Below are 11780 nucleotides of genomic sequence, written 5' to 3' on the forward strand. Positions count from 1 at the left end.
AAGATACATTACATTTTATACATGATACACTAATCTGATGTACATGATAGACTAATCTAATCTAATGCGCTGATACATTAATCTGATGCGCGAGATACACTAATCTGATGTGTGAAAATGAGGAATTTTGGAGATTTGTAAAACTTATAGGGTATAATGGTAATAAGTAAAATAAAAGGTGGGATTTCTGTAATTAATCCATAATTAATCCTTTCCCAAATGTAGCCCAAAGAGGCCCAAAGAAAATCTGGAATATTAAGATGAAGCCCATACCTTTAAAGAAGCCCAAATAATTTTGTAGTCTTCCTTTCCTACTTTCGTACTATTCTATCCCGCAATAGATTCAGAAGTGAGTGACAAATCTTTTGTGTGAATGTAATCGAAAGCAGTATGATTCAATGGAATTGAAGCTATGTCAATCCTCTCATCCATTGCCCTGTAAATCCTCTTCATTTAGAGCTAACTCCACATACAAGCACTTCAGTTTACTTCCTAAGGTTCTCTTCAACAGTTTTTCTCATTATTTCTGATTTTTTTTTCTTTCTTGTATGTTGTTTTTTTAGTCAGTAAAGTGAAAATATGTTTGAATATTGGCTAAATTGTTTCTGGGTTTTGTTGTCACAGAGGTGTAAATATCATATTCAGGAGCTTTTCTCAAATGGTCAACAATGGAGCAGTTCCATTCAATTCTTGGTTCATGTGGTGAAAGAGTAAGTGTTCTTACACGAATGGCTTACTTGTGGGTCTATGAATGTTTCTTAGATTTGAATTGTATTTTGATGATTGGTAATAGCAGGGATGAAACGTTGACTTCACTTTCAAAGTTATATGGAGTGCCTATTTATGAAATTGCTGCTGCTAATAAGGAAATTATTGATGTTAACCTTGTTTTTGAAGGGCAACATCTCAACATCCCTTCCTATGTTACACCTTACTCACAAACGGTAACATTTTCTGGACTCATTTGTTTTCATCTCAACAGTTAATATATCATTCATCTAACAACGGTAACATTAAAATTTGAATCTAGGACTTCTACTTGAATTATGTGAACAACTCATCTAAAAGATTACGAGGTTACAGAGAACACACTTTTATTTACTATATATTATATTATGTGTCAACTTAGTTGTAGTTATAGTTACACTTTTCTTTGTATTCTACTGAAGAACTTTGATATCAGTTCATATCCAACTCACTATGGCACTGTTGTAGCAATTCTGTTGTTGCCAAAACAAAATGTGTCTGTGGTCATCAAATTTGCTCTTTTGCTTTAATGTGTTCATCGCCTGTGCAGCTTGGTGCTAAATGAATTGGCTTGTGTTTTTGTATCTGTTGGAGCTCTACTTTGTTCTTGTCTAATAATGATGTTCTGTTATCTAGAATGAAATTGATGCGCTTTCTTTATGAAGTTTAATATATGTGACAATAGACCAACAAACTAAATGAGGAAAATGATGCTTGATCGAGTGATCTCTCTACTCACCAAGTCAAATAAAAGCCTGAACACAATTATAACAAGGTCAACATGACATATTTGCCTATAAAAGGCTTTATCTTGATTTGATGTCATCTAAGAAGGTAATAGGATGTAGGTGCTATGATAATTATTATGCTAAAATTGTAAAATGGAAGACCAAACAGAAAGTTTTGAAGTCCTTTGGTGTTTGTTTAGTTCATAAAATAAGTAAGTACTTCTTCCTCCAAGATGCTACATTGCTACTACAGGAAATAGTCAGTGCTTTAAGGCTCTCATCAATAGGATATCTCGTCATTCTAAAAGGTAAGAATAAGATCTGTTGGACTAGTTCCTTGGCAGTATTATGTGACTTCCTGATGGATTTTATAAAATAGCTAACATTGGAATAGGATTAAAATGTTTGTAATGAAGAATTTTTCCAAACTATCCTTCAGATTCTGTCATCTAATCTACCCTTTGAGCTATTATCCATTCTTGCCATATTATCTTCATGAATCATGCCAGATAAAGGGAAGTCATTGATTCAGTCTACTTCAGCTACATTGTGGTGTTTCTTTCAGCTGTAACTCTGAAGTTTGAACTCGTTATGCCATGTGAATGCAACTCGAAGACCACTTTATTTTCACTTAATCTCATCTGCCCTGCATGATCAAAATCAACTCATGAGACACTTGTTTTTTTCAATCAACTCAGCCAGACATTTTGGTAAAATAAACTTTCATCTCCACTTGGACTTTGGGATTATGTTGATGCTAGTGTCAGTATTTCCTTTAGTTATATTAAGCACATCCAAAAGATGTTTTGAAATCTCAGTTAGTTTGTCTAGTCATCCATTCATACCTCTTGGATTTTGTGGATTGACCAACAAGATTGGGCAACTCCTCGAGATTGATATTTCCAGAATATATCAAGATATATATTTGTGTATTAGCTTTGACAAAACCTTGTAATGGGCTGCATATTTCCAATGAAACTTGGATGAGCATTTATGTGATATAGCAGAGAAACTTTCATTAGTTAGACTCTTTTTGTAGCTGCAGTACAAGTAAAAGTTTTTTCTTATTTCCTTCTAATTGTAATGTGTAACAGTTTTTGTTTGCCCTCTTTTAGTTTGATTTTCCATGAAACTTTCATTAGCTAGACTCTTTTTGTATTCCAAGTTTTCTTATTGATTGTCAGTTTCTTTTCAGAATCAACGAGAGAAGATTAGATTACCTAAAATTGATGTGTCTGAAACAAGCCAACGCTTCAAACTCTGTGGCAACGATATCAACCAGAAGATGTTATATGTGCTTTCATGCCGTCATTTACCATATGTAAGGACTTCCTTGAGACATGTCGTATCTTTGTCTCATTAGTTACATTAATTATATGTATTGCAAATGATTAGTATGCAGATCCTTCGGAATGTTAATAGATATCTCAACAGACTTGTCAATGTTATTACCAGGCTAAAACCAGTGGTTATTTTCTAGTTCTGGTTCCTCTGATAGGCTTTTGCATCAGATGCATAATGAATGCCTTTCACCATAGAGTTGCTAGAAATAAATTGCAAGATGTTCGTCAGGCATCTGGAAGCATGAGATGGAAATTAGCTCTTCGTGATTTGAGCGATCCAGATGCATTATATTCTGATTCAAGACCTGAAATTGAGGTAAGTATTCAGCGCAAGTAGCTAGCAAGAATTACTATCTTGTTTGTGGTCTTTCTTCAATATTCCTCTCTTGTATATGTTTCTTTTAATTAATTCCATAATTAGCCCCCAAGGCCTAGCTCAAGTGGCAAAAGGTGGAGGATTTGTGGCTTAGGTCGAAGGTTCAAGCCCCACAACATGCAAAACGAAGCCCGGTATTTAAGTGGAGGGTAGAGGGGCGGGGGCCCATTATCCACTGAGTTTAGAAGTTTGTGATTGGTCCAAAGGGCGGGTCACAGACGGATTTCTCAGTTATTAAAAAAAAATAAAAAAATTCCATAATTACCTTGGTGGGGCTCAAATCAGCTCTGTAATTTTCACTATATGGCCTCTGAGGGAAAAGATACTTTGGTGACATGTTCTTTGCAATTTGCCACCAAATTTCGGGAAAACTAACAACTAGGTAATCTTTGCAAGTGCATGGAGTAGATGTTTTTTGTGTAATGTGTGTGCATTCGTGCATCACATAAGCCTATTTTTCCTTGAGAACTTCATGATTATCAGGAGTGTTTGGATGAGAACTTTGTCATTTGATATTCAACAACACTAGTACTTATTATCTCATCATTCCTGTGTATCATATATAAATTTTAATGTGTGTTTGCCATACTTTCCAATTTACACGGTTTTAAGACTGCAGTGAACAGTATGTAATTCTTGCTTTGATTCTGTTACTGTTGCGAAATTTGACTGCAAAACTAACATATTGAAACTGTTGAACAGAATGTCACCGATGATAGAGAACATCTCCAATCTGAAGAGCTTTCACGTGCTTATGCAAAACTGGACGGCGATTATCAGAAGTTCCTATCGGAATGTGGGATGAGTAAATGGGGCTACTGGCGTGGTGGTACAGATGAATAAGAATTCTGGAGTATGACTGTTGCTTTACAAATTACAATTTCTCTCCATTTATTGATCAATGTATATAAAGCAGGTTTATGGTGAATGTACATAGTACAGGCTCAGTTTATCAAATAGTATTGCCTAGATGAAATCATTGAAATCTGTTTGATTTTCTACCTATTCCTTTCATCTGAAATTAAGATTTCTTGACAAATAATCAGAGGCGGAGCCAGAATTTGATGTTTGTGGGTTCTAAATTTTAAAACAGAACAACATATTAATCTAATATAACAATTGTTAAATTACAAACATATATATATATATAACCACAAACATATAAGCATATCATTAAAATTGCACTCGACAAGTTGCTATGCTTTGAAAACAGAAATGATCCATCATTTGGTACACTTTCAAATACTTCATTTATTAATATGAAGATTTGAGTTATTTATTTCAAAGTTCTAAAATATTATTTGGTAATAGATAAGTGTTATATTTTAGTATAGATTTTGAACATTTTTTTTTCTATAATCTCAATATTATTTTAAGTAAAATTTAAAAATATTAAAATTTCACCATTAATATTTTTGGGACCTAAAGGAAAGGTTTTACTTGCTTCACCCTTGAGCCACTCTTGCCTTGAAAAGTTGAAGTTCCGAGAAGCAAACAATAATTTAATTAATATAATCAATTATTAATACGTGGAACAGTCTTAAAATTAAAGATTAAAAATAAGATCTTTGAATAATTTGTTAAACAATGTGAAGACAAATAAAAAAAAAGAGAAAAGGGAGAGCCGAAGAGGAACTGAGAAGAGTAAATAGTACTTACCGGGGCAGAGGTCTACACTTTGACAACAAGCAGTAACAATGAAGTAGGTAGTAAAAAATTAGAACCCTAACTTTTTTTAAAAATAAATTTTGGATTTAACATTTTATTGAATGCTTCAAAAGAAATCAATAGTGAGATGTTGTTTTAGAATATGACACTATATTTTTGTTACTTACAATTAGGGGTGTTCACAGTTTGGATAAAAACCGATCCAAACTAAAAAACCGAACCAAACCGATAAAATAAAATTGATTTTATTTGGGTTTGGTTTTAGATTTTTGAAAACCAATAGTATTTGGTTTGGTTATGGTTTTATTCGAAAAAACCATAGAAATAACCGAACCGAACCGAACCGATGAATTATATACATATATTTTATTAATATACATACTTAATATATTATTTTTATAAATATGAGTGTCTATTACAATTTTTTGTGGGATTGAAAATGTCAATGTCTCTTCCTTCTAGGGCAAAAGTAGTGAACTTTGAAGCTTTATTCATAGCAAATTCAATGATCGAAAGTTTCGTAATGTCAATCATTCTAACTATTTTTCGTTTTGAATGGATTGTTGTCACTTTTTTCACATTTTGAATGAATTGTTTCTTTTATTTTTGTATATGGTTAATGACCGAATAACCGAACCAAACCAAATCGAAACCGATAACCACCAAACCGATAAATGTATATTATTTTTGGTTTGGTTTGGTTTTGATAATTTTAAAACCGATTAAGTTGGTTTGGTTTTGGTTTTGACCAATAACCGATCCAAACCGACCCGTGAACACCCCTACTTACAATTATCTATTTTGAAATTAATAGTCAGATATTGTTTTGGAGTATGACACTACTTTTTTATTATTCTCAATCATCAATTTTCTGTTTTATTGTTTGAGAAAAGAATTTAGAAAAATCTATATAGGAAAAATTGAATTAAAGGAGGGTAAAAGATAGGCACAAAGCACATTTTTAATCCAATATAAAACAAATTCGGAAAAATTGAATTGTTGCCAGTGGGGCTCGAACCCCCATCCTAAGACTCAGAACTTGCCCACGCTTACCACAGCGCTACCAACCTTAGTTTGATGCGGGTTAACACGCAATATTAACATATATTTGTACATGATTTTTTAGAACGTATATAGGGTTTACGTAAAAGCTAGTTGGTTCGTCCGAACCCCCATTTAACACGGTAGCTCCGCCCCTGCAAATTAATACCCATCCATAGAATTGAATGAAGCCTTTAGCAAAAATATAAACATTTTTCTTTTGGTTTCCTATCTAATGTGTGGTATCGGCATTGGAGCCTTCCAATCCAGATTCGTGTCGGGTAGCGGGGTAGGGCCCATTTGGTGGTAGTGCTTCCTATCAATAATTTTGGGAAAAAAGAATACGTGTACCCCAAAAAAGGAAACTATTTATAAGTCATTACTCCTTACTTTCATATCCCCTATTTTTAACTACTAATTTGTGTTTACTGTTTGATATCATAAATGTATATATATATATACTCTGATGGTATCAAAGAGGAAGAAGCATCGCTTCAGTGAAAACACTGATCAGTTACACCTTGATACTATTAGAGTATATATATATATATATATATATTTCGATGACATCAAGGAGGAAGAGACATTGTTGTTCAATTACTGCTTGATACTATTAGAGTACATAAATATCATTAAAGTATACATATACTCTGATGGTATCAACAGTGGTTCAGTGAATAGAAAAAGTGGGACAATCAGGTAAATAGTTTGGGTTGTAGGTCTAATCAGGGTAAATATATTGGGTTTTCAATTTGGGTAATACTTAAGTTTTTTTTAACCTAAATACACATCTTAATTTTACCATGATTTCTAAAATTTCTGACCATTTAAAAAATTTCAAAAATCCCCTCTCGGATACATTGGTTCCCAGTCGGTAATACATCTCTATCCCTCTCGGATACATCCCTCCTCTCTCAGATACATCTCTCTCTTATGTATTCGGATGTCCTATCTCCTCTCTAATACATCTCTCCCCCACTCGAATACATCCCTCTCCTATGTATCTGGATGTCCTATCCTTTCTATGATACATCCCTCCCGTCTCGGATACATCCTTCACATATGTATCCGGATGTCTGCTGATGTATCTGGAAGTTCAGTGATGTATTTGAAATTCTAGTGATGTATCTGAAATCCATCAATTTTAAGGGATTTTTTTAATTTGGAAAAAAGTAGGGAAAAAATGTAATTAGCTCTTAACACTATGAGATTTATGTAAATTATACTAAATACTTTGGCTAATGGGTCTAATTTGTATAGTTTTCCCAAAAAAAATTCATATCATAGCTTGAAACCAAAACCTCTAGTTAAAAGGAAAAAAGTCTGAAGAGATAAATTAAGTATTTCCTTCACCAAGTGCAGTCTTAAGATAGCCAACTTTATTTCTATTAGTAAATAAAGTCATTGTATGTTCTCACATTATCAATCACTTAAAGGGATCATTTGGTAGAATGTATTAATAAAAATTATGCATGTATTAACTTTGTGTATTTGTAATATCATGTTCTGAACAACATTTTTATGCTATTTGTAACTAATACACTCTTTTGTGTACTAAGGTGTATTACCAATCCACAGATTTCTATGTATTAGTAATACAAGGAGATTTAATATATGTATTAGTATGGTTAAAGACACAATTATCCCTCAAAATTCTCTTTACATCTTTTCCACCATAATTGTGGAGGATATCTTTGTAAATAAATATTTTTATGAATGTTGACTATTTTTAATACACCAAACCAAACGATGCATAAGAAATAATCTATGTATAATTAATGCAACCATAACTAATACTCCCTTTGTTCACTTGTACTTGTCACTTATTCCTAAAATAGATTTTCATTTTTACTTGTTACTTTTGACATATCAAGAAAAAATAATTTTTTTTCATATTTTACCTTTGCATTAACTACTATTCTTCAAAAAAAAAATTCAAGAGTCAATACTTACCATCAACTAATAGTGATAGTGTGGTAAAATACATATATCAATAAATATTTTTTTAATGGGTGTGCCAAGTCAAACAGTAACAAGTAAAAATGAACAAAGGGAGTACAAACATTATTAATGCAAGCAATTATTAATACATTCTATTTAAAATTATTTTTATGCACCCTATCAAACGATCACTTAAAAAAGTAAGTAGACGTGTGGACATAAATTGAGTGTTTTTTGAAACAAAAAAAAGAGAGTAGTATTTGAAGTCAAATTAGAAAAATCGTATTTAGGAGTAAAATTGTGTTTGAACATTCTGTTTATTTGGAGAAAAAAAAGAGTTGAAACTTGGTGAGTGAAAAACAATTCACTTGAAAATTGGTCAAAATCTTTTTTTTTTGAAATGTGAAAAATTTATCTTCAAAACTAACCAAACAATAATTATATTATTTCGTCAATGAAAAAAATTATTAACGAAAAAGATTTGACGTTATAGGGGTCATCATATCAACTTGTGGAACCAACCCGGGATCAACCCTGACTCTACGTAACCTCATCTAAGGCCCGCTTCTTCAGCATGAACTGACTAGTACAATTAGCCAATATAGTTTGGTCAATAGTTGAACTTTCTCCTCCATATCTTTTGACCCTCCTCACCATGTCCTTAGTCTACTTCCCTAAATATACTAATGCCTCTGATCTGTTTTGATAGAATGTATGCGTCCACTATTCGTCAAGGACCAGGTCCCTTGACACAACAAGAACAGTAATAAAAATGCAAACGATAAAGTCAAAAACACAAGCAGTTTATGTGGAAACCCTCTTGCTCAAGGGCGGTAAAAACCACGATTTGTACTCCCGGGATTTCAACCCAACTCCATTTCACTCAAAACGGAGCAATGTTCAGATTACAAACTCTTGTAACCTAGGAATTTAACTCTAAATCCCTTCCCCATCAATGTAGTAACTCTACTACAAAGAGAACTAAGCAATAACTCTATTGCCCACTAAAATAACTAACTCTAGTTGATTTAGACTTCAACAACTCAAATAGCTAACTCTAGCTATCACTCCAAATGATACTCACTAAGAACAATCACTGATCCACTTCCTTTATAACTCAGAAAGAGATCTACAACGTGAAACACTGAAATATAAACCTAAGAAAGACTAGGAACAAAGATAACTCTATCAGGTCCCTTGTTGTTTCGCCGGAAGATATTTTAGGTGTGTGGTCTTTGCAATATTCTTTAATCCTTTTTGAGAGTGCAAAAACTAAGGTTGTGTCTAATGATGTTGGCCTTATATGTGATGGGAACGAAAACCCAAAAGTAAGGCCAACAATACCATTGGCCAACGACTCTACTGCACAGCACAGACGCGCGCCGCACTCCTGCAGGACTGTTGTTAGTAGTGTACTATTTCCAGTTGTCATTTTCACCAATAAGAGCATGGTTCACATAATGAGATCAGGTACCCTTACCAAATCCCTTTGTTTGTCAAATCATCAAAATTAAAATATAACATTTTCCCCCTTTTGATGATTACAAACAAATCAACACTTATCACCTATCAGCAGGCCAAACAATCTCCCCCATGTCAACAGGCTTCCTATTAACAACAATATTATAACAACAATACTATATCACCTTTTTCAACAAGATCTCCTAACCCAACCAACCTTCAACCTTTTCAACAACATCTCCTAACCCAACCAACCTTCAACCTGAGCATGCAAATATTTTCCTCCTTTTGGCATCATAAAAAAGAAAGACAGTAAACAAGATTGATATAACCATGGACAATTGCCAACATAAGCATAAAAATAAAAACATGAAAGTAAGCAAGGCCATGTACAAAACAGAGATCCATTTCACTGCATTTAAAGAAAACATTCAATACATTATAATTAAAATACCAAGATAACCCGAGACACTGCCCACACAAGGATAAGGGGAAAGAGGGAGGACTTGATTAAGGATTAGGAAGGGACTGGGAGGAGGGAGGTTTTTGGGTAAGGGATTGGATGACGAGAGTGAGGCGATCGTTGGCAGCATCATTGGATTTGATAAGCTTTTCTTTCAGTTCAGCATTTTCGGCCAAAAGAGTTTCATTCTTCTTCCTCAACTTAGAGACTTTAGCTGAACCAGGTCCCTCTGTTTGTGCTTTTGACAATTGTGCCTTCAGTAAGGCTATCTCAACATCTATTTTGCTTATCAGGGCAGTCATCTCTTCTAATTCATGCTTCAGTTGACTCTGCTAAACCACCAATGCAGAAATTTTCCTTAGATGTCATGTCCTTCCTTCCATGATCTCACACTCAACGAGAGTGTTCATAGAGAAAGTTTGTTTCATAGTCCTAATTGTTCCTTCTCCAAGAGGAATGTCCAGATGTTTGAACACTTTAGTGAGGAAGTAACCATACCCCATACCATGTTTTCCTTTTTGAGTTATGACCGTCTTGCGCATGTGCTCTAGTATGAGGGTTGGAAGATTCAAGGGCTCAAATGTGTTTAGTGCCTCCATCACAAACAGATCAGCCGCAGAAGCAACTGTCCTCTTCTCAGATCTGGGAAGGAGCACTTTGTTGATAAACTCATAAAGTAGTTGATAATATCCTTTGAGAAGTTTCTTGGAGATCCCAGCACAGTTCAACTTGGTGAGTTTGTCGCATTCCTTAGGAAAGCCCTTGGAGCAAAATTTCCCAATCAGGGATCTAATCCCTTCCCTGGGAAAGTTCAAGATTTCACCCAATCTCTCCTCATTCAGAAGAAGAATCATATCACCTACTCGTGTGTTGATGCTACCATCCTCAGTAAACTTAAAGTTGTAGTAAAAATCCCTTATTTGTTGCTCATGCAGAACATGAGTGTGATATGTAAACAAGTGGGTCCATGATTGGATTTCAAGTGCATCAACTATAGTGCACATCCCTGGCTTTGAGATTATTTCAAAATCGAAGACCCTCCCATTCAGAACCTTCTGTTTCATCAGATTGTCTACAATATCCTCTTTATATCCTTTCTTCTCAGCCTTCACCTTTTACTCTTCGGATCTGGTCTCTCTTCAGACTCGGACTCAGAGTTTCCAAACAATTCATCAGTGTCAGGTGATACTTCTCTTTTATGTGACACTTCTCTCTTTCTCTTGAATGTCTCCTTCACCTTCTTCTTTCCCTTCTTTGACACATTAGCCCTTTTTCCTAAAGGTTTTCTGCTTTTAGGTTTCTCCTTCTTCTTGCTCAGTATTTCTTTCCTTCTTTTATCCACTGCAGAAACAACATCCTCAGATATAGTGTCATTGTCCTCCTATTTATTTGAAACTTCCACTACCCCCTCATCAGTAATTACCTTTTCCTGTAGTCTAGACTTCCTTCTTTTTCTAGCTTTCTGTAGTACTAGCCTTGTTTGCTTTTATGACATCATTCATGAACTTTTATGAAGCACCCCTGGTTATTGCCTTGTTGATGTTTCCCCTGTAACTTTCTCCTTCCCTTTGATTGAGATGGAAACCATCCTTCTCTGTATAGTCCATCTAAAAGGAATGTTGTCCTCATCTTTTTCCTCGATAGAAGAGACTGGAGGAAGACTAATGTCACACCCCAAATTCAAGGGGCGCAACTGGCTCCTAATGCCAAAACTCAGGCCTGAGCCGACCATGCTGAACCATTTGCTACCAGCGCATGGCAGCCACACATAATCAAGAAATCAAACAAGTATATCTCGGCTTAAAACTAAGCCATCGGCCGGCAAGGCCCCTGCCAACTGATCTATAAAAGAAACAGCTACTCCCAGGAGATCATATAAATAAATAGCCAACTAGCACAGAAGTCCTGATTGGGCCGTCGAGGCCACCATGATATCTATACCAAAACTAAAAGCAGGTATATATCAATACAATACATCAAACAGCTCACAAGCTTCCGCAAACCAACAACCT

The 11780-nt window shown here is 34.6% G+C and overlaps 1 protein-coding gene across 2 annotated transcripts; it reads left to right on the forward strand.

The window, feature by feature from the left end:
- The first annotated feature begins 308 nt into the window (after positions 1-308).
- LOC102602767 (uncharacterized) lies at positions 309-4193 on the forward strand. Of its 2 annotated transcripts, none has more exons than XM_006339289.2 (6): positions 309-497; positions 625-710; positions 794-944; positions 2671-2796; positions 2931-3134; positions 3897-4193. In XM_006339289.2, exons 1-6 carry the CDS (start codon positions 399-401, stop codon positions 4035-4037), a joined length of 807 nt encoding a protein of 268 aa, XP_006339351.1. In that variant the 5' UTR covers positions 309-398; the 3' UTR covers positions 4038-4193. The 2 variants fall into 2 exon arrangements, with proteins under 2 accessions (XP_006339351.1, XP_006339352.1); XM_006339290.2 differs by having other exon boundaries at positions 310-497; positions 797-944.
- Positions 4194-11780: the final 7587 nt, after the last annotated feature.

This window comes from Solanum tuberosum, unplaced genomic scaffold (assembly GCF_000226075.1).
Source record: "Solanum tuberosum cultivar DM 1-3 516 R44 unplaced genomic scaffold, SolTub_3.0 scf00009, whole genome shotgun sequence".
NCBI lineage: Eukaryota > Viridiplantae > Streptophyta > Magnoliopsida > Solanales > Solanaceae > Solanum > Solanum tuberosum.